Raw genomic sequence first — 23,440 nt, 5'->3', positions numbered from 1 at the left:
TGTGTCAAGGATGGGGGAGGGAGCCGAGAAGGGCTGCTGCCCTTCACAACAGGCCTTTCCCCCTCGCCCCCACAAAACCAAGTGTCAGACTGTACTTAAGGGGTATGCTCTGGGTACTCCCGAGCATGGGGGTCCCATAGGAGGGATCATCTCCAGGTAGTGGAGGATGGGCAAAGTTATCCTGCAGCATGTGGTCATTTAATTCCTGATACAATAAATTAATTACAGGAACTCCTCACTTAAAGTCATCCCGGTTAATGTTGTTTTGTTATGTTGCTGATCAATTAGGGAACATGCTCGTTTAAAGTTGTGCAATGCTCCCTTATAATATGGTTTGGCAGCCGCCTGTTTTGTCCACTGCTTGCAGGAAGAGCAGTCCGTTGGAGCAAGCTAGTGGGGGCTTGGAACCAGGGTGGACCGGCAGCCCCACATCAGCTCCCTGCTCCCCTAAGTTCCCTGTGCGGCAGCCGCCCAGCAGGTTATCAATTGCCGGCAGTTCAGCTGTCCCTCCCCCAACTGCCGTGTGCTGCTCCTGCCCCTCTGCCTTGGAGCTGCTCCCGGGAGCCTCCTGCTGGCTGTGTGTGTGGCGGGGCCGAGGAGGAAGCAGGGGTCTAATGTCACAGTGTCCCCCTGCTCCTGCCCCTCACTTACCCCATTTCCATAGAGTGGGGGGGAGGGAAGGACACAACAGGGCTCAGGACAGAGGGAGCTTGCTGGCAGCAGCTGCTGTCTCAACTTGCTGATCTACTTAAAAAGGCAATGTACTTAGAGTGGAGTCAACCTACTTAAAGGGGAAATGCGCATCTCTCTCTCACACACACAGGGTGTGTGTCTCTGTCTCTGTCTGCCATGCTGTCTCCCCTCCCTCCATTTGTGCTGCCTTGTAGAGTGTGAGGCTACATTAACAACAAAGTGTTAACCCTTGAGGGCTCAGCTGTTCTAGTTCATCATTTAGCAGTAAGGCATTCCCAGGGAACTATCCCACCCTCTTCCACCCTCTGACTTCATCACCTCAACCAAGCTTCACAATCATCATTGCTGTGTACAGTATTAAATTGTTTGTTTAAAACTTATACTCTGTGTGTGTGTGTGTATATATATATATATATATATATATATAAAATAGCCTTTTTTCTGGTGAAAAAAAATTTCCCTGGAACCTAACCCCCCTATTTACATTAATTCTTGTGGGGAAATTGGATTACTTAACATTGTTTCTCTTAAAGTTGCATTTTTCAGGAACATAACTACAATGTTAAGTGAGGAGTTACTGTACTTTTCTATAGCGGATGTTCAACAGTGCCTCCTCCTAGGAGAGGCAGGAACCAAAGTAGTTGTGAGCCTCCAGACAGCTAGTGCTCCATTAGTGCTGTGTTTTGGGGGAAATCCAGCCCTATGGACTTTGGTACGATGTGTGTGGTGCTAAAGCTGTGGGCTGCCCCTCTGCACAAGGGTGAATTTCATATACAGGGACTGCTGCTGGAGTAGCCCTGAGCTTCCCATGACAAGTGCACTCACTCTGGTCTCCACAGAGGCCTTTGCTGGGCTTCAAGGCCTGCCCTCCCACCCTTTTCCCTTTAGCAGCTCCTGGACCAGTCCCCAGTACACACAGCTCCAGCGGAGGCTGTTGCAGGCCCGCTTCGGACCACTGGCCATGCTCACCCTTGCTGTAACTCCGCAGGAGTCAACAGAGTTGCATGGGAAGGGAATTTACCCATTGCTTCTGCTCTAGTGTGCACACCAAGGACCCAGTCCTGTACCCACTGAAGTCAATGAGAGCTTTGTTGCTGACTTCAGTGGGAATAGGATTGGGCCCCAGAGCCCCCTTTAGCTGGCCAGTAACATACATGTAATTGTCTCCAGTTGGGCACAAAACTCCAGGCTGGGACTGGGACTGTGTTAGCTGAGGAGGGCTGGACCAGCCTCTTGTGGGGGGCTGCTACCTTCTGATTCCCTAGGAATTGGGGGCGGGGAGAACGTGGAGCTTGGCTTGAGTGCCCCCCTGGAATAGAGTGTGGGCATCGTGCTTCTTGCCGCCTGGAATGAGTAGAGAAACTCTGATCTCCCGAGCGCCTTCGGTAGCCCTGCATGGTGTGAGTGGGGGCAGCACGCTCGCCTCTGCATGTTGTAACCATTCCAACAGCGCAATCTATGATCAGTCTGGATTTCCTCCTCTGCACTAGCTGTGGGCTGCCCAGCAGCCTCCGTTCTCTTTGCAGCTGGCTTAGCAGGGCAGTTTTCTTCTGTAGGTGATCACACCATTCCGAAAACTCATCCTGTGTGCCGAGAACCGGAAGGAGATGGAAGACTGGATCAGTGCCTTGAAATCCGTGCAGAAGTGGGAAATCAATGAGGTAAGAGAGGCACACACGCTGGTTGGGAGTCCCCAGGTGGTAGGCCCATGACAGGGAGTGTTAGTAAAACTGTCCTGGACACAGGGAAACAGAGAGATCATAGCAATATTCATCTAAGGGATGGCATTCTCCCTATTCATAGGAAGAGTGTCATGAGATACAGGGTTTACAGTGCTAGTCATGCTGTGCATCAGTGGGGTAGCTAGCTGTGACCTTGTGAACACTGTGTGTGTGTGTGTGTGTGTGTGAGAGAGAGAACAGTTGGATGTGAACTCTGCCTTTTACTATTATTATTTACTAGGTGTAATACAGTAGCACCCAGGAGCCCCAGTCATGGATCAGGACCCCAAAGCACTAGGCGCGATACAAACAGAGGACAAAAAGACAGTCTCTGTCCCAAAGAGCTTAAATCCTCTCTGATGGTGAAATGCTGTCAGTTGTATTGTGTGTCTTTGGAATGGTCGCTTTCCCTGAACAGGCAGTGCAGGAGCAGATTTTCTCTCTTTGACGTCACAGTTGACCAGACCCTCACCTGGTGTCAATTGGTGCAGCTCTGTTAAAATCAGTGGAGCTGTCTGTTTACGCCAGTTGAGGAACTGGCTCCTTAGGTATTAATTAATGACTGGCCAAACCAATTTGTCCCCCTTTTCTTTGGAGACTTTCTGGTGTTTTACTAATTTATGAGGATAAACCCACTGAGCTGACGTCCGATCCGGTGTAACTGTTTAGTGTGTTCAGTAGAGCTCATTCATTTCATTACAGGAAGCTCCTGACATTTGCTGGGACAGAGGCTATGAAATGGCTCGGTGGGATTGGTCAGTGAGGGAGCAGATGCTGGGTGGAAGGGGAACGGTAGCACAGGATTTGTTATCCTAGCAGAACTGCGTGTAGAGTGAGTGCTGGGCTAACAGGGCTAGAGAACATGAGATCTGACTTGAACAAAGCCATAAGTGCATAGTGGTGGCACCTCTAAGGAACCAGTTTTCCAGGCATAAACGTCCCAGCAGAACTGCTCATGTGGCAGGTTTCGGTTTTCAGGGTCCTTGAATGTAACTCTCACCCACCAGCCTCACAGTATTGTATTTGGTTTGCTCGGGGCTTAAACAATCACACATGTGCATGTCCTTCCACCCTGCCTTGTTGCCATTAGCACAGCCATGGCATGAACCCTCGCCAGTTGCTCCCCCGACTTCTGCCAGCTACTCATTCATTATCCCTGTGACTTGGGGTTTTCAAATTGGGACGAGAAGACTGGGAGCTTCAGAGGAGCCAGAGGCAATTAGGCTCCCAAATGCCATTGAATTCTCTCTTAAAAAGTTATATTCTTATTATAGCTTCAGTACCCACTGGTGATAATGGCCCAACTCCTCAAAGGTATTCAGGTGCCTAACTCGCATTGACCTTTGAGGATCTGGGCTAATGAGTGCAGCATATAGGACAGAGCCAGCTGAGCAGCCAGTGCTGCCAGACGAGGAACTACTTGGAGAGAATGCTAAGGCTGCCAGGGGTCAGGAAATGCCAATGTTAAGTTTGCTTGTGTAACTTGACTGCTTCCCCCTTGTGTGTACGCATTGCGCTGCAGTCTTTAGCAACATGCTCACAAGTGGGTTTCCACAAGACTCCTGGCCTCACATGTTGAGCCAGATGGAAAGTGCCCAGAGAGTGAGGCTGCTGGGAATAGTGCTCTTCAGCCTCACCAAGCCATTGGCAGACCCCACCTTGTGCCTGCCCAAGTGGTGCAGAATGAGGGGGGTATGCACTAGTCCCTGCCTTATTCCCTGACCCCCCTGCCTTATGTGCTGCCTGCTGTCCAGCCTGCCTGCCGAGGTCCCACGACACTCACTGCTAGCCCTGCCTCATTCACTGAGTGCCGTTCAGCCTGTGCACATTGGCTAGGCTGTGCTTAGGCTTTATGGCGATGCCCTGGGGCGAGGGGCAGTAATGCCCCACATTCACTCCCCAGCTGCAGGCATCCGGTACTTGCTCCTCCCACTGCAGAGGTGGGTGAAGACTGGGGTGGGGTGGGTGGGGGGCAGGCATAGGAATGGATGGAGATTTGGCTCCCATATGGAACACACCAGCCAGCAGAGCTGACCATGCTGCCTCCCAGAGCTGAGACTAGAGGCCAGGAGTCCCAAGTCCCGTGCTTTAGCCACCGAACATACCAGGCCCTCCCTGACCACACAGAGCTCTGTGCAAACACTGCTGTTCCAGAGAAGCTGCTGTGGATTTGGTTGGGTCACAGCGATCTCCTCTCTGGACAGTGAGAGCGCAGCCAATCAGTAACAATGTAGTGAGCAATCTCGGGCACACCAGAGGGTGGGTCCCACCTCAGGCAGCACCTAGGACCCATGGGAGCTGCAGTGGGTTAAGGAGCGTGCGGGTCTCTCTCCCCTTTGCTAGTCAGGTGCTGGAGAAAGTGTCAGTACAAATGTACAGAACAGAACCCTTCAATCCCATTTCGAATTGGAGGAAGCCAAGCGCCTTGGGGCAGAGGGGAAAGGGACCAGGGGGAGGAGAAAAGATGTAGGGGGAGGCAAGAGAAATCTTAGTTACAAAGGGGGGTATAAGAGGGCTAAAGACCAAGGACTAAACTCATCCCTGAGGTACCTGCCCAGAGCTCAGTTGTATCCATCTGGAACAGGCAGAGCCTGGCCTGTAGAGACTAGTGGAGAATTGTTTTAAAAGGGGAGCTGTGGTGTGATCTTCCAGCTACTCTCATTGCTGCCTCATCATGAAGAAGAGACATTGGCTGAAACATGCCTTAAGTGTCAGTTCAAAAGAATAATCGGGAATTCTGCTGGGCGCTGCTGTTTGGCAAGTTCATGCTGACTAGGACACGGTCCCATCTGAATGCACAAGCGATTGAGGCTTTCATAACAGCTGCATGACTGTGCTAGTGAATGGAGTGGCAGTGAAGCACCTCCACAGAATCACCCCCTGCTCAAAGCAGGACCCATCCCCAATTTTTTGCCCCAGATGGCCGCCTCAAGGATTGAACTCACAACCCTGGGTTTAGCAGACCAAAGCTCAAACCACTGAGCTATCCCTCCCCCCTCTTCATGGCTGGTGCATGATGTGTCTGCTGATATTGGCAAGGAGAGTGTACATTGTGGGGAGTGGTCTCCAGAGCTGGGGCACCTACCCACTCGAATTGAGCCAAGGAACCCTGACTCATTTCATGTAGGCCTCCAAGTAGTCGTCTGATGGTAAACATGGTCAGGCCTTCCAGCAGACTGGCTGGCATTTGATGCAGTGACCTAGAGGTGGAAGACTCCATATCCCTGGAGCCATCCAGGTGGGATATTCCCCAGCTGGGCAAATCTGGCCTTATGCCATCTTCTTTGCTCCCATGTTGGTTCCTCTCTACCATTTTGGAGGCTGGCAGGGCGGGCACAGGGCACAAGGAGATGCATGGGCCATTGAGAGCTGGGAGTCCTGGAGCCTTGTTACATTTGAGAAAGTCCCCAGTTGCTCTCTGGGGTTTGTTGCCTGCTCCCGCTGTCTTTCTAACTCACACTAAACACACCTCAATTCTCTTTGTTATTCCAGGCCACGCAGTTCAACATGGAACATTTCTCTGGGATGCATAACTGGTACGCCTGCTCCCATGCCCGACCCACTTTCTGCAACGTGTGCCGCGAGGCCCTGTCAGGGGTCACCTCCCATGGCCTCTCCTGTGAAGGTACCGGCTCATCGGCCCCCGGCTCTGCAGCCATGAACAGATAGTGGGGCTGACCCTGGGTGGGATTAGTAGGGAATGCTTGCCAAAGCCTAGCTGAGCTGGCCACAAGATGCATCTTCTGGCTGCTCATCTGGTGGGCACAGGAATTGCTTAAGCCAAGCCAGTATGCTAAATAGGAGAGAGAGGAGGGGAAATGGAAGGCAGAAGGTAGGGACTTGGGGAGAAAGATTGGGGTTAGAAGGGACATGGGTGAGGAAAATGTAAGGAACAGACCGAGGTCCCTCTAGCCCAGTGTCCTGTCTCTGATGCGCTAGTACCTGGTGCATGACCTCTGCAGAATGCAGCCAATGGGAGGACATGGTGCAAGGAGCTCTGGTCCAAAGGACTGTGATGGGATGGATGCTGGTGCCCATGCTAGGGGGCAGACACCTGTGCACATGTGTTGGTTGCTATGGGCTTCATTCAGCACTGCTGCAGCCAAGGGGTGTTTGTTCTCCGTGGGAGCAGGGTCAGGCCCATGGACCAAGCGTTGGTGTCCATCTGGGGCATTCTGGAGCAGGGAGGACTGTGTGGTGTGGGGAAGCCGTCCCTGCCACCTTCCCATTCCTGCAGGCTTTTCCATCTCTCTTGCTACTAGTTTGCAAGTTCAAAGCCCACAAGCGCTGTGCTGTGAGAGCCACCAACAACTGTAAGTGGACCACGCTGGCCTCCATAGGAAGTGACATCATCGAGGATGAAGAGGGGGTAAGCACTTCCTTCCCTCCCCCTCCCTTGCCAAGAAGGGCACTGCCCTGACACACCCTGGGGCCAGCCACCGAGCCAGCCAACCCTTCCTAAGCAAGGGTGCCAATGGCTTTAGCTCTGGACATACCTGTGTAAAGGAAGCTGTAGGCTAAGTGGGCCTGCTCTGTTATATGGATGTGAATCAGGAGTAGCACAATGGAGTTAGTGCACTTTGTCCAGACTTACCACCACATACATGAGAGCCCAATCTGATCCAGGATCGGGAGCGAATTCCTCTGGAGGAGTTAGAACAACTGCACTTAGAACCACCCCGGGACAGTCCTGCATGGGCCCCACCAGTGGGTAGATGAGATGCTCTGGTGCCCCTCCATCGCCAATTCTATTGCCAAATCCCATAGCCTGTCTCCAAGCAACATCCCCACTGCCTGCTTTGCCTGAGCAAGGATGTGGCCCAGGGATCCTCTCTCTCATCTCTGTGCTAGAGGCGTGAACCCACCGAGCTGCCCCTGCTGTGAGGGCGCCCCTTCTTCCAGGCCCATGTTGAGACCTTGGCTGAGTCAGGCCCTGGAGGCGAATGGGGAGGCTGTTTGGGATGAGGCCATGCTCCCATGCTGACCTAGGGTAGAAGAGGCATCAGTGACTTTCTGCTGTGGCAGTGGAGGTCCTTGGAGAGACCCTGGATACTGCTTTCCCTTAGTCAGTGGCAGGGAGCTATTCAGTGGGAAGACTCTTTCTCCGAGTCATTACATTGAATGGGCAACTCTCCGGAGTCCTGGCCTTGATGCCCCAAGGTGACAGCCAGTACAGGTGAGCAGCAGTTTAAAAGTATCAGCATGCTGTGCTGAAGGCTCTTGGAGAGGAGCCTGTGCATCGTGAGCCAGGCTGGACATCTCTCAACAAGCCAGTGGCCAGGGCCTGGGAGATGGTCCAAGTGCATGACATGGCTGCAGGGTGTTGTCATCCTCAGCCCAGCTCTCCCTGCTGTTTAACCGTGAGCAGAGTGGATGGAAAACGCTGCCAGATCCAAACTGCTCAGTGACTCAAGCACCACTGACTCCGCAGCCTGTGCGGCTGCCAGGGGTGAGGCGGGTACGGACTGGAGATGGTGCACTGCGACGCCCAGAGGAGGGGCTGACTCAGATGCTGCTGACGATGATTATAACTCGCTGTAGAACAGGGAGCGGGGTGGGGGGGGGCATCTAGAGAGGTCCCAGCCCTCTCCACTATGCTGGAGCTGGCATTCCTCTGTGACTGGCCACAGGGGGGTGCTGATGCTCTTCAGAGTGGGTGGTGTGAAGTCTTTTTCAGAGGCTTGCTGGGCAGAGGGATGGGAGTCTGCGGAGCTTTGAAAACCCTGTTCCCATCTGTCCCCCCCCTTCCCCCTCCCGAATCGAGGCAGCATAGCCGGCTGGGTCGATGAAGTGAGGTGTAGCTCATGAAAGCTTATGCTCAAATAAATTGGTTAGTCTCTAAGGTGCCACAAGTACTCCTTTTCTTTTTGCGGATACAGACTAACACGGCTGTTACTCTGAAACATTACATAGACAGCTGATTTGCTGGTGTGGTTAGGTGCTTTGGCATCTTAGTCGCTGGAATTACTCTCAGAAACAGAGGCTGCTGGAAGATGGGCGGACAATGAAAGCCAAGCTGAAGTGGACAACTAGCCCGCCTCCTGCCATGCCCAACACAACTGGTTTCACGGGCCCTGCTGGATACCAAGGGGGCATTTGCATGCACTAGCACCCAGCTTTTATGCAGCACTTTAATCTGCAGATCTCAAAGCACTTTCCAATGGAGGCCAGTATGATCATCCCCAGTGGGGAAACTGAGGCATGGAGCTTTGGCATGACTTGACCAAGATCCTGCAGCAGGCCAGTGGTAGAGCTGAGAACAGAATGTGTCTGTAACCAGGCTGTAAGCCAGGTAATTGACCTGTTCCTCTGCCCTCCTCTCTTCAGGTAGCCATGCCCCATCAGTGGCTGGAGGGAAATCTGCCCGTGAGCGCTCGGTGTGCCGTGTGCGACAGGACCTGTGGCAGTGTACGGCGGCTGCAGGACTGGAGGTGCCTCTGGTGCAAGGCCATTGTAAGACCCTCTCCCTCCAACCCCCTTCTTTATTCTGTTCTCTCAGACCATGCCCATCGCCGTGGTTTCTGAGCACCTTGGCCTCCTCTATTATTTCTCTGGATCAGATATGGATATTGTACACCTTCCATGCCATAACCACGACTGTGGATGCAGACACGTAGCTCTTCCTGCGGTGGGGCTCTGTGGTCACAGTGTGTTTGAAGCCCTTCTCAAACACAGCTACATGTCAGCACCGCTGTAGCACCCACACCCACCACGGTTAAAGGTGTGTTACAAAGCCATCCCCGTGGCTGCCGAAGGGCATTATCCACTGCAAAAAAACCTGCCCACATTGCTCAGGGAAACAGGCAATGGAGCTGGAAAGCCACTGCTTCCACCCAGAACAGTAATGGACCTGGAAAGATCTCCAGCCACACGAGCTGCACCTGGATCCAGATTCCAACCCCCCAGGAATGGGGGTGTTGGGCTCTAGAGGCTGACTCCAGCCCATTTTCTCATGCTTTCCACAGACACTAACTGATGGAGCCTCACACCTTTCTGTGCAGTAGATGAACATTATTGTCCCCACTGCTACCAGTGGGGAAACAGAGAAGGGTTGTCATTTGCCCAAGATCACACAACAGGGCAGGAGCAGAGCTGGGAAGAGACCTATGTCTTCTGGCTCCCAGCCTCCTGCTCTCACCTCTAGACTAAGCTGCTGCCCTTTCAGCCAGTAAGCTCATGCCGTCTCCTGCTGCTTTGTCCGCCCTAGGTTCACAGCGCCTGCAAAGAGCTCTTTGGGAAGAAGTGCCCCCTGGGGCAGTACAAGGTCTCCATAATCCCGCCAACTGCCCTGAACAGCATCGACTCGGACGGTGAGTACCAGAGCCAAGGACTGCTGGCTGCTAGTCAGTCTGGGGCAGAGCCGGCAGGAGGACAAAGGAACGCACTTCCTTTGAGCTGGATTAGAGTGTCCTGAATGGCGGGAACTGAGTCTCTGAGACCTTGTGGCTCTCGGGGATTCCAGCTCTCCTGCGCTAGCCCAGCCATGGGGGCATTCGTGGAGAGACCCATAGATCAGGCCCACTGAGCTTGTTCGTCTTTCCGGGGGGTCCAGTACAGCTGATCCAGAGGACTACAGACTGGGCCCTGTTGCAGCTTGTTGAAGCTCTGACATTGCTGGCAGAAATCCACCCCACACTGCCCTGCTGCTTCAGGAGACACAGGGAAGGGGCTGGCACTCTCCAGGATGTATTGGCTGCCATGTAGGAGCCCTGGAGGCCCCATGGGGAGTTGTACTGTGGCTGACCTCTCAATCCACTTAGTCAGGCACTTGCAGCTCCTGCTTCCCTGCAGGTGGAGCCAGGTCACTTCCTGAGCAGGGAAAATGCCTTTGAATGGCTAAGAAGTGGAAAAGATCAATGCAGGCAGCTCGCTGCGTGTGGGAACCACCTCTCCATCCTCCCCAGCCCCATCCCTTACCTGCATCCCCTGCTGTGTTATCTATAGCACAGCCTGCCAGAGTCCAGTCCAGAGCTGTAACTAGGTATTTTAGCGCCCAGGGTGAGCAAGCATACTGGCCCCCCTAGAGGCGATGCTGGGGCACGGCCTGTGGGATCATGTCCCATCCAGATTTCTGCCTTTCATTTAGCACAGAGTTTTTCAAACTGGGGGCACCTCCTGCCAGGAGCCGGTGGATCGGAAGTTGGTGGGAGCCCCTTGGGCCCCTGGCTCTCCACACTATGCTGGCTGCCCGGCAGCCCTCCCTGCCTTGCTCCCCAAGCCAGGCCACCTCTACATGGCCAGGCGCTCCCCAGGCAGAGTGGGTGGCACAGCTCCAGGCTGCACCCCTGACATGCTCTTGGCTCTCCCCTGAAGGAGCCTGGCGCCAGCTGACGATACCCCATGGAGCTGGCCGCTGCCCATGGAGCCCAGCTCCAGCGTGAGCGAGTACTTCGGGGAGCATCTCATGGCAGTGCCCCACAGTTTGAAAATCTCTGTACTAAATGGAAGGGAGAAATCAGGGGAGCACGTGATCCTGCATGCCCCCCACACTGCCCCATTTTTCTGCCCCCATGACTCTGCACCCTGGGCGGCTGCCCTGCTCACCCTGCCCTGGTTACAGCCCTGCTCTGGTCCTTGGGCAGCATGACATCTATGTCCCTTTTTATCTGGCAGATGGAGTCCTGATTTCCTCCTCTGCCCTACCAGGGGACCAGCTGCTCCAAGTAGCTACTGGGAGGGTCTCCCCTTGTGGTCACAGAGGCAAGGCAAGGTGGGAAACTCCAGGCTGCCTTCCTGGGTTCATGGCTACTGCGTGGGATCTGTCCTCTGCAGGATCTAGGCACCAGATCCTCTCCTCTTCTGGCTGCTCTGGGAGAAGCACCCTCTAATCTTTGTGCTGCAGCTTTGGGAGGGAGTTCCCTCATTGTGCATACAGCATGGCAGAGCATGGCGGGCGCAGTGGTGGTGTGACTAAGACTCATGATTTGAAAGCCCCTGTCAGGGCGAGAGAACGCTTTGTGAGTGTAATAACAGGGGCACAGTATTACTAGTGCTTTGAGATCCTCGGATGGAAGGCACCATAGACGGGTAAAGATGGGCAACTGTCGATCTGCTGGATCCAGATGTACCTGTAAGAGATCTAGTCAGTTGCTTGATGAATCTGTGTATGGCTGACAAACCCAATTTGAGAGCAACCCAGTGTTACAAATTTCACAGATCCATGTGTTGTCTAAGTTGGAATCCAAGATTAGTCCCTCGCATGAACAGAAATAACTTTGACTGAGTGTTGCGCCTGGCACACAATGCAGGCCAAGAGCAGCAGTGGGAAAGGAAAGGGGCCATGGTGGTAGTGGGGAAGAGAGGCTAGCACTGGGTTTGAATTGAGATGGAGAGGAGAATAGGGGAGAGCGTTCCAGGCAGTGGCTGCAGAGGAGAAGGCTCTTGCAGCAACGTTAGTGAGCATGGAGAGGATCCTAGGATGAGGTGGGAGGGAGGTTAGAGCAGCAGTTTCTAGGTGGCTGGATGGGAAGTTTGCCCTACCAAGGGGTTTCTGCTGTAACTGGGGTGCCAGGCTGGGAAAGGTGGAAAACCCTGCGCTAGGGCCTACTGCCAGCCCCTCGATCTGAGAGCTGACCATCTGGGGCGAAGTTTTCAAAAGGAGCCAAAGGCTGTTTTCAGAAGGGAGCCATCGAGGCTCAGCCTCATCGAACGCCAATGGGATTTAGGGGCCTCCAGCACTTCTGGGACTCAGGCACCTAAGTCACTGGCATCATTTTAATGACACTCCCTAGGTCTTGGACTGAGGAGACATTATCCCTGTCTGGGCCTTGCTGCCATCCCCAAATCAGCCCAGAAGGTTCAGCGGCTGTTTAAATCCAAGTTGCCCAGTCTCCTTGTAGCTGAGACAAGCCACTCCCGCTCCCCTCTGTAGCACCCTTCATGCACTCACTTCCAAGAATCTGCCCTCCAGAGCCTTCACTTGGCTGTGAGCATTGACTCTGTCCTCTGTTCCCTCCAACCCTTGATCCTTTTACCGTCCCAGCTGCTTTTCTCCAGGCCTGCTCCAATTCCCTGGTAGCTGCCTGTAGAGGACAACCCCCATGCACAATCCTCCCCCGCCTCCCAGCTATAGGCTTTGTTTCAGCCATTATCTATTGGGGTCAGCCTAGGGGTGGGACGTGACAGGGCGCTGCTCACACGGCGCCACTATCCCAGAGTAACTGGGTGTTTGTGCTAGATTGATCAGCGATGTAAGAGTTTCAATGGAATTCCCATCACTGGGCTTCTGGATCAGTACACCTGCTGCTCTGCTCTTGGCACAACGCTAGCCACATCTCCTGCTGTGCACTGAAGTCAATAGGGAGATGCTGATTTATGGCTGCTGCGGCTTCTCTGGTGATTCAGTCTGTCTGCAGCTCAGGCAGACAGCAGTGCATTGTTTTAGACTCGGGTCCCTCGCTGCAGACAGAACCCTCTCCGAGTGAATGTTCCGGTTCTGCACACGCTGCTGGGGCTAGCTGAGAAGCACCTAACAGCGCTGACTCCAACCCCGGATCCAGCCAGTGCTGTGTAAATGTTGCTGTCATGGAGTTACTCCTGATTTACACTGGTGTGGGAGGAGAACTGGGCTCTGCATCACTCCTGTGTTTCATCTCATTTCCGCTTTTAAGCATCCTAAGAATGCACTTGTCTTTGGAATGATATCCCTGCATTGGACACTGCCTAGTGATTGTTTATCAGCCGTTACCTGAGGTCTTTTTCTTTCTCTCAGGCTGGCCCTGATTGCTCCCTCCGCCCCTTTTTTTTGTGGCTTTTCTTCTCTGTGTAGCATCCTGGACTTGTGCTCATTTTTATTCCTATCACTCAACCCAGGTTGAGTCTGTGCAGACAGTGACTTCTGAAATATTCACCACATTCCCTCTAGAATCATAGAATATCAGGGTTGGAAGGGACCTCAGGAGGTCATCTAGTCCAACCCCCTGCTCAAATCAGGACCAATCCCCAACTCTAGTTCTCTCTCATCTGACGGTCTGATCAATGTAGTTTCCACCCCTTCGTCCAGGTTGCTAGGAAATCTTTGGACAGGGTTGGAGCTGATAATGAACCCTGAGGGCATTCCGTGGACACAGCTTCCAGTCAGAACTGGCCCCTGGCTCCACTGCTGTCTGTTCTGTAGCATCTCAGTATTGTCCTAACCCACCTTGCTTCATCGAGGGGCATGGGATTAAATGCCTTTCCCAAATCCTGGGCATAGAATCTACGCTGTATTTGCCTTATCTATTTCTGCACAGCAGTTACCTTGTCCGAGAATGACATTAGATTAGTTTGATATGAGGGGCTGGGCTCTGATTTAGAAAACTCTTCTGCCTTTTCTGTACTGTCCCGGCAAACATGTCTGCTTATCCATCCCTGGAACCAAGGCTTTCTGGTTTCCTAGCTCTGCTTTCTTGCCAGTTTTCCAGGAGCAACAGGATGGGAGTGATAACAGCTTGCAGAGTTTGTAGCCAAATTCTCTAATACTCTCAGGAGGCTTCCATCTGGTTCGAGCTGAGCTAAATATGTTCTCCTCCTCCAGATATTTGCTTGCTCGGTTTTTAATGATTTTGCTGCTACTGTCATCCGGTGGCTCATCTGCCTCTCTCATTACTCACTGGGATACTGTCAGAGTAACAATCAGACATTTAAAAAAACATGGCTGTGCTACTAATAATCTACCTCTCTCCAGTCTCTCTCTCACCTTCTCCCCCATGCTGTCTCCTGTCCTTGAGAAATGGTGGCAGGGCTCTCCTTAACATCCCCTGTAGGGGGAGGGGAAAAGCGTTGTGCAAATACCTGTTTCTTGCCTGCCTGAGACTGCTGGAGCTGAAGTCTTTTTCAGCACCTCTGTTGGGGTTGGGTTTAACTCACGCACAGCTTGGACAGTGATACCGGCTCACTCAGTTTCATTGCCTTGGTCTCATGGGCCAAATCACAGCTGTGGTGTTTGGATTACAAGACCCGGGGTCTCCTTTCTCCTCTTTCCTAGAGCATCAAACACACATTGCCACCTCGTCGCACTCATTGCTCCCTGCCTTCCCCAGGGGCTCTCCTGGATTCTTCTTTCATGGCTCTTCTTGCCGAAACTAGGGATGGCCCATGGATTCATTCTTCCCCTCTATCACCTCCACACGCCTTTCCTTCCCCTCTGGGGACTGCAGGTTTCTCCCTCCGCCTCAGCCCTTACTCGCTCCGACTGCAGGTGCCTGTGTCTCCTTTCAGGGCCTTGTAGGTGGTTTCATTTGTCCTGTGCCCTCTGGGTGTCTGCCTGGGACTGCCCCTCTGAACCGAGCCCTCTCACCAAACAGGGCACCAAACTGGCATTCCACAAAGACTAAACCTTCTTTCTTCTTCCTCATCCCCAGCTGTGCTTGGCACTGTGCCACCTAGCTCCCAGCTTATGGAGGTCTCTGTGAGGTTAGTACTGTCTCTCCAACCCCTTACCAGAACCTATGGTGGATCCAATTAGATTTCAAATATCACAGCGAGATTTCTCTTCCTGCTTCCCCACACCCTGCAATTTTCTGGGTGGTTCAGATAATCTGGCTCTTCCGCTTGCAACCTACACACTGACTCAGCATCTCCTGGTGGTTTGATTCTCACATCCGATTAATTTGTTCTCTGGATGTAGCAGATGCTTAGCAGTGCCTGGGGAAGGCAGGAGGCACAAGGTGGGTAGAGTTGACAAGCTCAGAAATGTGACAGGAGAGCTACAGAGACTTGATTTCTCAGGAGCGCATTCTGGGCAAGCTGCAGACGCTTTCTTGAATGCGGCTATTATACAAAGGTACTTGGGTGAAATCTCATGGGAATACTTGCCTGCATCTCTGGCTCTTGAGGGCCTCCACCAGTTATTGGTGAGGGACGTGTGCTTGTTTGTTCTGAGCTGTCACTCATTTTCATGCATTATTTAGGGTTGCCAACTTGGTAATATTTTAAAGCCGAACACTCTTAACAGGAGTTCTGGAACCTCTCTTGCCCCACCTCTACTCCCTGAGGCACCACCCCTGCCCCTCCTCTTCCCCTCAAGGCCCTGCCCCGCATTCGCTCCTATTCCCCCTTCCCTCCCTGTCGCTTGCTGCTTTTCCCCTCTCTCCCCCACCTCCCCGCTGCCTGGGTTGGGAGGGACTCTTTTATGGAGCTGGGGCTGGGAGCTGCAGCTGCCCGACGCAGGTAGGAGGTGGCCCCAGCTTAGTAGGGGCTGGCTCGGGTGATGACCCAGCTCCTCCCCCGCCCGCAGTAACCGGACTTTCTGTGTACAGTCAGTTCACCTGACTGGACACTGTCAGGTCCCCTTTTTGACCAGACTTTCTGGTTGAAAACTGGGCACCTGGCAACCCTAGCATTCTTTCATATATTCCAAGGCCAGAAGGGAGCACTATGACCATCAAGTCAGATCTCCTGGATAGCACAGGCCAGAGAACTTTCTGTTCCTGTTTGAACAAAAGCACATCTTTTAGAAAAACTTCCAATCTTGATTTAGAAATGGCCAGTGATGGAGAATCCACCATGACCCTTGGCAATTTGTTCCAGTGGTTAATCTCCCTGACTGTTAAAAATGTATGCCTAGTTCCATTCTGAATTTGTCTCGCTTGAACTTCCAGCCATTGGATCTTGTTATACTTTCGTCTGCTAGACTGAAGAATCTATTTTCTATTTTTTGTTCTCCATGTAAATACTTATAAACCATGAGCAAGTCAGGTCTTAGCCTTCTCTTTGTTAAATATATTGAGCATATTTTCCAATCCTTTAGCCATTCTCGTGGCTCTTCTCTGAACTCAGTCCAATTTATCACCATCCTTCTTGGATTGAGGACACCAGAACAGGACACAATATTCCAGCAGTGGTGCCTAATACAGAGGTAAAATCACTTCTCTTCTCCTAATCACAATCCCCCTGTTTATACATCGAAAGATTACTCCTGGGGGAATTCTGTGCCACTGCGCATGTGCAGAGTATGTCGCCCACAGATTTCTTTGCTTCCCTGCAGAAAAATGACTTTATGACCCTCATATGACCTGTCTCAGCAGTATGTTTCGGGTGCCCAGGGCAGCTGGCAGAGAGGTAAATGGATAAATTGGAGAGAGTCCAGCGAAGGGCAACAAAAATGATTAGGGGACTGGAACACATGACTTATGAGGAGAGGCTGAGGGAGCTGGGATTGTTTAGCCTGCAGAAGAGAAGAATGAGGGAGGATTTGATAGCTGCTTTCAACTACCTGAAAGGGGGTTCCAAAGAGGATGGCTCTAGACTGTTCTCAATGGTAGCAGATGACAGAACGAGGAGTAATGGTCTCAAGTTGCAGTGGGGGAGGTTTAGATTGGATATTAGGAAAAACTTTTTCACTAAGAGGGTGGTGAAACACTGGAATGCGTTACCTAGGGAGGTGGTAGAATCTCCTTCCTTAGAGGTTTTTAAGGTCAGGCTTGACAAAGCCCTGGCTGGGATGATTTAACTGGGAATTGGTCCTGCTTCGAGCAGGGGGTTGGACTAGATGACCTTCTGAGGTCCCTTCCAACCCTGATATTCTATGATTCTATGATTCTAAATCACTGTGGGGCAGAGGGCAGGACTGGGGAAGACCCAGCTGGTGGCTCCTACCCTGCGCTGGGCTCAGCTACTAGTCCTGGTTTGGTTGGGGGGGGACGGGACTTCCTCTTCCCCTGCACGGCATCCGGAGCCGTGTCAGACACCCACCCAGATTTCTCACCCTGGCTGTAAGAAGCTCTGCAAACTCCTGCCCCCTCCTGCTTCGCTTCCTGCACCTATTGCTCCTCAGCTGCAGGGGGAGGGGTCACTGTACATGCAGCTGGTCTCCCATCTATCCAACCTCTGTGCATCCAGACCCCCTCATACTCAGACCCCCACACCGAGCCTCACTCGGAACACCCCCTGACAAATCCCACTCTCCTTCACCTAGACCATCCCAATGAGTAACCAGCACTTGGCTCCCCACCCTACCAAGCCCCAACCAGCTGCACCTGGATCCCCATCCCACCCCACCCCTCTGCCGATTTCTATCCTCCCCACATACAGACCTCCCCGCTGCTGAGTCCCAACCACCTTCACCTGGATCCTTCTGCAGAGTCCCATTACCTGTGCACCCAGATCCCCCCTCGCACCCGGATCCCGCCTCGAACCCAGATCCCTGCCCCACAGAACCCTCTCAACCCACACCTGGATCCTCCCACACTAAGCTCCTCCACCCATGGATCCTACCTTGCTGAGCCTGCCTGCCCACACCTTTGCACACATGGAAGGGCAGGACCCTGGGGTGTTTCTGGGGCAGGCCCGGTCCTTGTGCTGTGTCAGGGTTGGGTGCAGCCTCACCGCTGAGTCCGTGTTTCGGGGTGGGGGGGAGCTTCACAGTGATCTCCCACCTCTGTACAGCCAGTGGCCTGTGCTCTCCAATGCCATGCTGGAGCCTCCACATTTATTTGACAAATAAAATTTGCAGAATTTTAAAATATTGTGCGCAGAATTTTTAATTTTTTGGCACGGAATGCCCTCAGGAATAAAAGATCTTACAGTCCTTTTGGCTACAGCATGACACTTGGCACTCATGTCCAGCTGGTTATCCAGTATGACCTCCAAGTCTTTTTCAAAGTAGCCATTTCCCAGAATAGAACCCCCATCCTGTAAGTATGGGTGACTTTACATTTGGATGTATTGAAATGAATATTGTTTGGTTGTGCCCAAATTACCAAGTGACCGCATGGTTTGGACCATGCCATCTCATGGTGCCTTAGATCCAGTCATCATAACTGGGGGAAACAATGCTTCTTGGAAAGTCACCATAGCTAGTTATTGAGGTATTCTTATCTCCTGGTGATGTAGAACCCGGAGCTATGCGGGCCCAGGACTGGAATAGTATGAGGGCGTAGGTTGCAGCAGCAGAGTTGTATGGGGAGCCCAGGGCTGGAGTAGGCTGTGGAGCTGTGGGTTGGGATTGATGTGCATTGGTAGAGTGAAGGGAAAACCTTCACAGCTGAATCCCTCCCTCTAGCTAGCGTTGTCAGGTCATTGGTGTCACACCCATATCTATCTCTCCCAGAAGACATGCACACTTACTGGATGTGAGTCTGCATAGTCACAAAGCTGTGCTCCAGAGCTGGCACAGGAAGCCCGCTTCCTTTCTGGAAACAGCACTGGGCAGAGCAGAGAGTGAAGCTGACAGCCCTTCCCAGCAGCGTGCATCACACTGGGCACTGTGCAGCACTCCAGCACGCCCTGCGCAGAATGCAGATCTGGGCCTCTCATGAGAAGAGCAGCAAAAGAAAGCAATTCCATGGCCAAGTGCAGTGGAAGTGGCTGCGGGCTCCAGGCCAGCTATCGATCCCTCTCTGTAGCGGTGCCAGCCCTGATCCATTAGCAGATTTCATTTCCAATTTAATTTCTTTAAAAGCGTTGCACTGATTGTAAATCCTTTGTGGGCTCCCAGATTGTTCATCTGGTGTTTACTTAACAGTCAGTGCTTTGCTCAGCTAACGCTATGCGTCCTCTGCTGAGCCCTGACTGCCTTGCAGCAAAAACCCCACCAGGGATTTGCTCCTGCCTGCAGAAAACAAGGGCTGTTTTCCAGCCACACACCCAGCAGCCTTTCCTGATTTCCACACTCCATCCCCAGATCCCACCCTTGGTCAGACTGCCTCTACTTGTGCCTTCTGCAGCATGGCCCCGATTCAGGACAGCACTTATACACATGCTTAAAGTTAACTGTATCTACTTAAAGTTGACTGCAATGGGTTTTAAGCTTGTGCTTAACAATGAGCATGTGTTTTAAAGCCTGTCAAGGCTGAATTCCCACTCTGGCACTTTGAGTGCAGAAGGTGGGGGCCCGCAAGGATTTTAAAAATTAATAGGTTTCAGAGTAACAGCCGTGTTAGTCTGTATTCGCAAAAAGAAAAGGAGTACTTGTGGCACCTTAGAGACTAACCAATTTATTTGAGCATGAACTTTCGTGAGCTACAGCTCACTTCATCGGATGCAGCTCATGCTCAAATAAATTGGTTAGTCTCTAAGGTGCCACAAGTACTCCTTTTCTTTTTAAAAATGAATACTTGCCACTGGCTGGCTGGCATGCTGTATGTCCATAAAAGGGGCTTACCCCCCTACCCCGCTTCATTTATCACAATGCCCTTCCTGAATAGGGATGCTTCCTGAATCAGACCTAAGGGCCAAGCACGCATGCATTGCCAGGGCCAGACCTTAATAAGGTGGGCAGTGTATCTGGGGAAGAACATGGCGTACATCCAAGTGTGGAATAAGTGTCCATTAAGAAGGGGTGCTGATCCTATTTCCATTAGAGTCAGCAGCAACAAGATCAGCCCCAGAATGCACTAGGAAAGAATTTAACAGCAGTGTTCTGTGTGTCCCTGTTTCTGTGGCACTTCCCCCCATAGTATCCGGATGTCACATATGTCAAGGGGTTAACATAGGTTTCCCTGTATGGTTCATCTCCAGCTCCATCCCGGGCACTGCTGCTATCGTGCCAATCTCCCTTCCCATCCGTCATTGTTAGTACACTGGGGCAGCAGCCAGTGGCTCTGAATGGGATCCGCTGCACACACGCAGACCCTGCCCACAATGATTCCAGCTGTGAAGAGTAGGTGGGGTCGTGTTGCACATGGGAGCTGCATTACTCTATCGAGTCTGGGGCCAGAGACTTTGGTTTTGACCCTCCCCGAGCCGAAAGATGGGGTTATTAGTAGCATTTGTTGTGTACATTCCTGCGTGTCACACGGGACTGAGACTGGGAATCTGCCAGGTACTTCAGCCAAAATCTCCCCAAGCTGTTGCCCTGAAAGGCCAAGTGAAGGCACTCCTCTACACCCCCTTCCCCGCGGCCTATTGCAAAGCAGCTCTTTGTAGTATTTCCCTGGCCCCCATTGCCACAGGCTCTAAACCCCTCACAGTCTCTATACTCACACCCTCTGAGGCAGGGCAGCACTGTTGTCCCCATTGCACAGGTGGGACGGAGGCCCTGAGGCTAAGTGACTTACCCAGGGTTACATAGGCAGTTGGTTGCAGAGCAGGGACTTGGATCCAACCCCAGGCTATTGCACTGCTCACTGGGGCACTCGGCTTTTCCTCAGGCTTCTGGAAGGCCACCTGCCCCTCGTCCTGCTCCAGCCCGCTGCTGGCCTTCGTCAACTCCAAGAGCGGCGACAACCAGGGTGTGAAGTTCCTGCGCAAGTTCAAGCAGTTCCTCAACCCGGCGCAAGTCTTTGACCTGATGAACGGGGGCCCTCACCTCGGGTAAGCGACAGCGCCCTCTGCCGCCCAGCCCTCTCCCTGCACTCACGCCCACAGTGCCCCCTGCTGCCCGGCTCCCTCCCTGTGCTCCCGCCCATGGCGCCCCCTGCTGCCCAGCCCTCTCCCTGTGCTCATACCCACGGCGCCCCCTGCTGCCCGGCCCCCTCCCTGCACTCACACCCATAGAACCCCATGCCGCCCAGCCCACTCCACAGTGCTCCCTGCTGCCCGATGGCATCCCCTGCCACCCGGCCAATTTCCTACACTCATACCCACAGCAACCCCGGCCACCCAGCCAATTTCCCCTATGCTCATGCCCACAGTGCCCCCTGAAGCCCCGCCCACTCCCTACACTTGCTCCTGCAGTGCCCCTGCAGCCTGACCCCCCCCCCCCCATGCGCTCACACCAGCAGTGCCAGGCCTCACATCCCATGAGACAGTGCGTCCCTTCCCTCCCTTTGTTCTTTGATCTACCTGGGGGCCAGGGAAAACGAGGAAGCTGCTCAGATCCTAGAGACACATGACTCCATCCACCCAGCCAGGAGCACCCCATATGACCCCGTAGCTGGGAGGGCCTCATAAAGATGGGCCAAACTGAAAGCTCAGCAGCTCCCACCTGCTCTGTAAGGGGCTGAACTGGGTCTCCAACCCTTAATGCTCTGAATTAGATGAGGCCGAGCTGTTTGGATTGGATGGTAAACCCAGATCACGAGTCCCAGAGCCTGGGCCAGTACGTCGGGCTGGCTGGGCTCCAAAGAACACTGCAGATGTCTGGACTCTGAGATCCTCCCACCGCGGGCTCTCAGCCTGGCTCCAGCCTGAGCCCAAGCACCTATCCTGCAATTTTTTATCCTCACAGGCCTAGCTCTGCAAGCCCGAGTCAACTGACCTGGGCCAGCCATGGGTCTAGACGTACCACTGACTGTTACCCCTGCTTGAGTGAGCTCTGCTGTCCCTCAGGGGGAGGGAAAAGGCCGGGGCCTTCCTTGGAGGGAGCTGAGCTGAGGCATGTATCTGGGACCCCGTTTAGCCCTGACTCCTGCTCCTCTTTGTGTGTCCCTTGCCAGCCTGCGGCTCTTCCAGAAGTTCTCCACCTTCCGGATCCTGGTCTGTGGGGGAGATGGCAGCGTGGGCTGGGTTCTCTCCGAAATCGATGCACTGGGATTGCACAAGCAAGTGAGGAGGAGTCTGTCTGCTGCCTCCCCCCGTCTCAGTGTCTCTGAGGGCTGCCCCCGCCCCCTTGGGTCTTGGCAGTAGTGAAAAGCTGGCTCGGGGGCGTGTGCTAAGCCCTGGCAGCCAGGAGCTACATTTCCAGAACTATCGCACAATGGCAGCGCTGGTGGGGCTGGCATGGGCTAGATGTGTGTCACCAGGGCCAGACATATGCAGGTGCCAGGTGTGCTCTGGGTTTGTTTGGGTAGGGGCCTGCAGCGCATTCCAGCAACGTCCCAAAGTGCCAGCTGTGCCCATTGCCGGGACACCCCCAGTGACCCCCCCTTCTGAGTGTCACTGGTACTAATCAGAGTGTGAGCTGAGATCCTGCCCACGCCCATCAGAGAGATCCCCAGGGTGTGGAGGGGATCCTGCAAGGGATGGGTCCATTGGACACGGCACCCCATGCCCATAGCTTTTGGCTGGGCTCTCAGATTGGGGGCTGCCCTGTGCTCACAATTCTTTCCTTACCATGGCAGTGCCAGCTTGGTGTCCTGCCGCTGGGGACGGGCAATGACCTGGCACGGGTGCTGGGTTGGGGCAGTCTCTGTGATGATGATACCCAGCTGCTGCAGGTCCTGGAGAAGCTGGAGCGGGCCAGCACCAAGATGCTGGACAGGTGAGCAGGGGCAAGGCTGTGGGCTGGGCAGACCTCACTCCTGCCCTGGGCCAGGAAGGGGGCTTCACTCTCAGTATTCCAAATGGGTAAGAGAACAAGCTTAATCTGGGTGGGCACTCCCTGGGAAGGGCTCTGAGGTCAGGCGTCACCCTGAGTCTGCCATCGTGCGCCTGCATTTTCAGCCACATCTCCCAGGCAGCAGGTTGTCCCGTAGCCACCTACTGCAGGGCGTCTTCCTCTGTGTCTGGCTGCTCTCGGAGACTGGACACAGGTCTATCTGGGCTGCCAGTCCCAATGGCTGACCTTCCCCACTCCTTTCAGACACCAGGGCCTGGCCAGGACTGAGACGAGAGTCACCTCCCACGCCCCTGACTTGCGGTTGCCATCTCCTGTTGCCCTGGCTTTCTGAAGCCCCACTCTGCGTCCTATGCGGGGGGGCCCATCTCCCTGCAGATCCCTGCCCCACCATGGCCCAGTGCCTGCCTTCATCTCAAAGGGGCCGCCCTGGGTTTCCGGGCAGGGCTGGCTGCCAGGCCATGGCTTGGCAAAGGTTGAGCCCCGGCAACAAGCATCTTGTCTTTGCCTTCCCTCCAGATGGAGTGTCTTGACCTACGAGGCGCCCAAGCAGTCGCCCCCTGCCATCAAAGAGGAGGAGAATGGGGATTCCTGTATCCAGGTACAGCTGCTCTGTTGCCTGTCCAGCGTGGGGGGTGGGGCTGGAGTGGCAGCATAGCCCAGATGAGTTTGGGGCATGGAACATCAACTCCTGCGTTCAGACCCCTGCCTATACATGTCTGCTACCTGAGCATGGGGATGGAGGGGGAAAGCAGCTTGCACATGGCAGCACCCAGGGCCTGAGGTAACTGGCTCTGTGGCACAGTCTATACAAGGGGGGCGGTGGCAAGAGAAACTGTGTGTCCTAGTGGATAGATCACTGCACTGCACTGGGAGTCAGCAGACCTGA

At 53.6% G+C, this 23,440-nt stretch overlaps 1 protein-coding gene across 4 annotated transcripts in view; it reads left to right on the top strand.

The window, feature by feature from the left end:
• The window catches only part of DGKK (diacylglycerol kinase kappa), a 158,601-nt gene that overhangs the window by 95,968 nt on the left and 39,193 nt on the right, over window positions 1–23,440 (top strand). For all 4 annotated transcript variants that reach the window (XM_073360585.2, XM_073360586.2, XM_073360584.2 and 1 more), the window contains exons 5-13: window positions 2,250–2,354; window positions 5,907–6,039; window positions 6,677–6,783; window positions 8,742–8,867; window positions 9,622–9,724; window positions 20,486–20,648; window positions 21,713–21,821; window positions 22,337–22,476; window positions 23,071–23,152. In XM_073360585.2, coding sequence (XP_073216686.1) covers window positions 2,250–2,354; window positions 5,907–6,039; window positions 6,677–6,783; window positions 8,742–8,867; window positions 9,622–9,724; window positions 20,486–20,648; window positions 21,713–21,821; window positions 22,337–22,476; window positions 23,071–23,152 — 1,068 coding nt within the window. The remainder of the gene's footprint in view (window positions 1–2,249; window positions 2,355–5,906; window positions 6,040–6,676; window positions 6,784–8,741; window positions 8,868–9,621; window positions 9,725–20,485; window positions 20,649–21,712; window positions 21,822–22,336; window positions 22,477–23,070; window positions 23,153–23,440) is intronic.

The sequence above is a fragment of the Lepidochelys kempii genome, chromosome 9, assembly GCF_965140285.1.
Source record: "Lepidochelys kempii isolate rLepKem1 chromosome 9, rLepKem1.hap1, whole genome shotgun sequence".
Lineage (NCBI taxonomy): Eukaryota > Metazoa > Chordata > Testudines > Cheloniidae > Lepidochelys > Lepidochelys kempii.
Note: the sequence above shows the minus strand (reverse complement) of the source record. Positions and strands in the feature narration are given on the sequence as shown.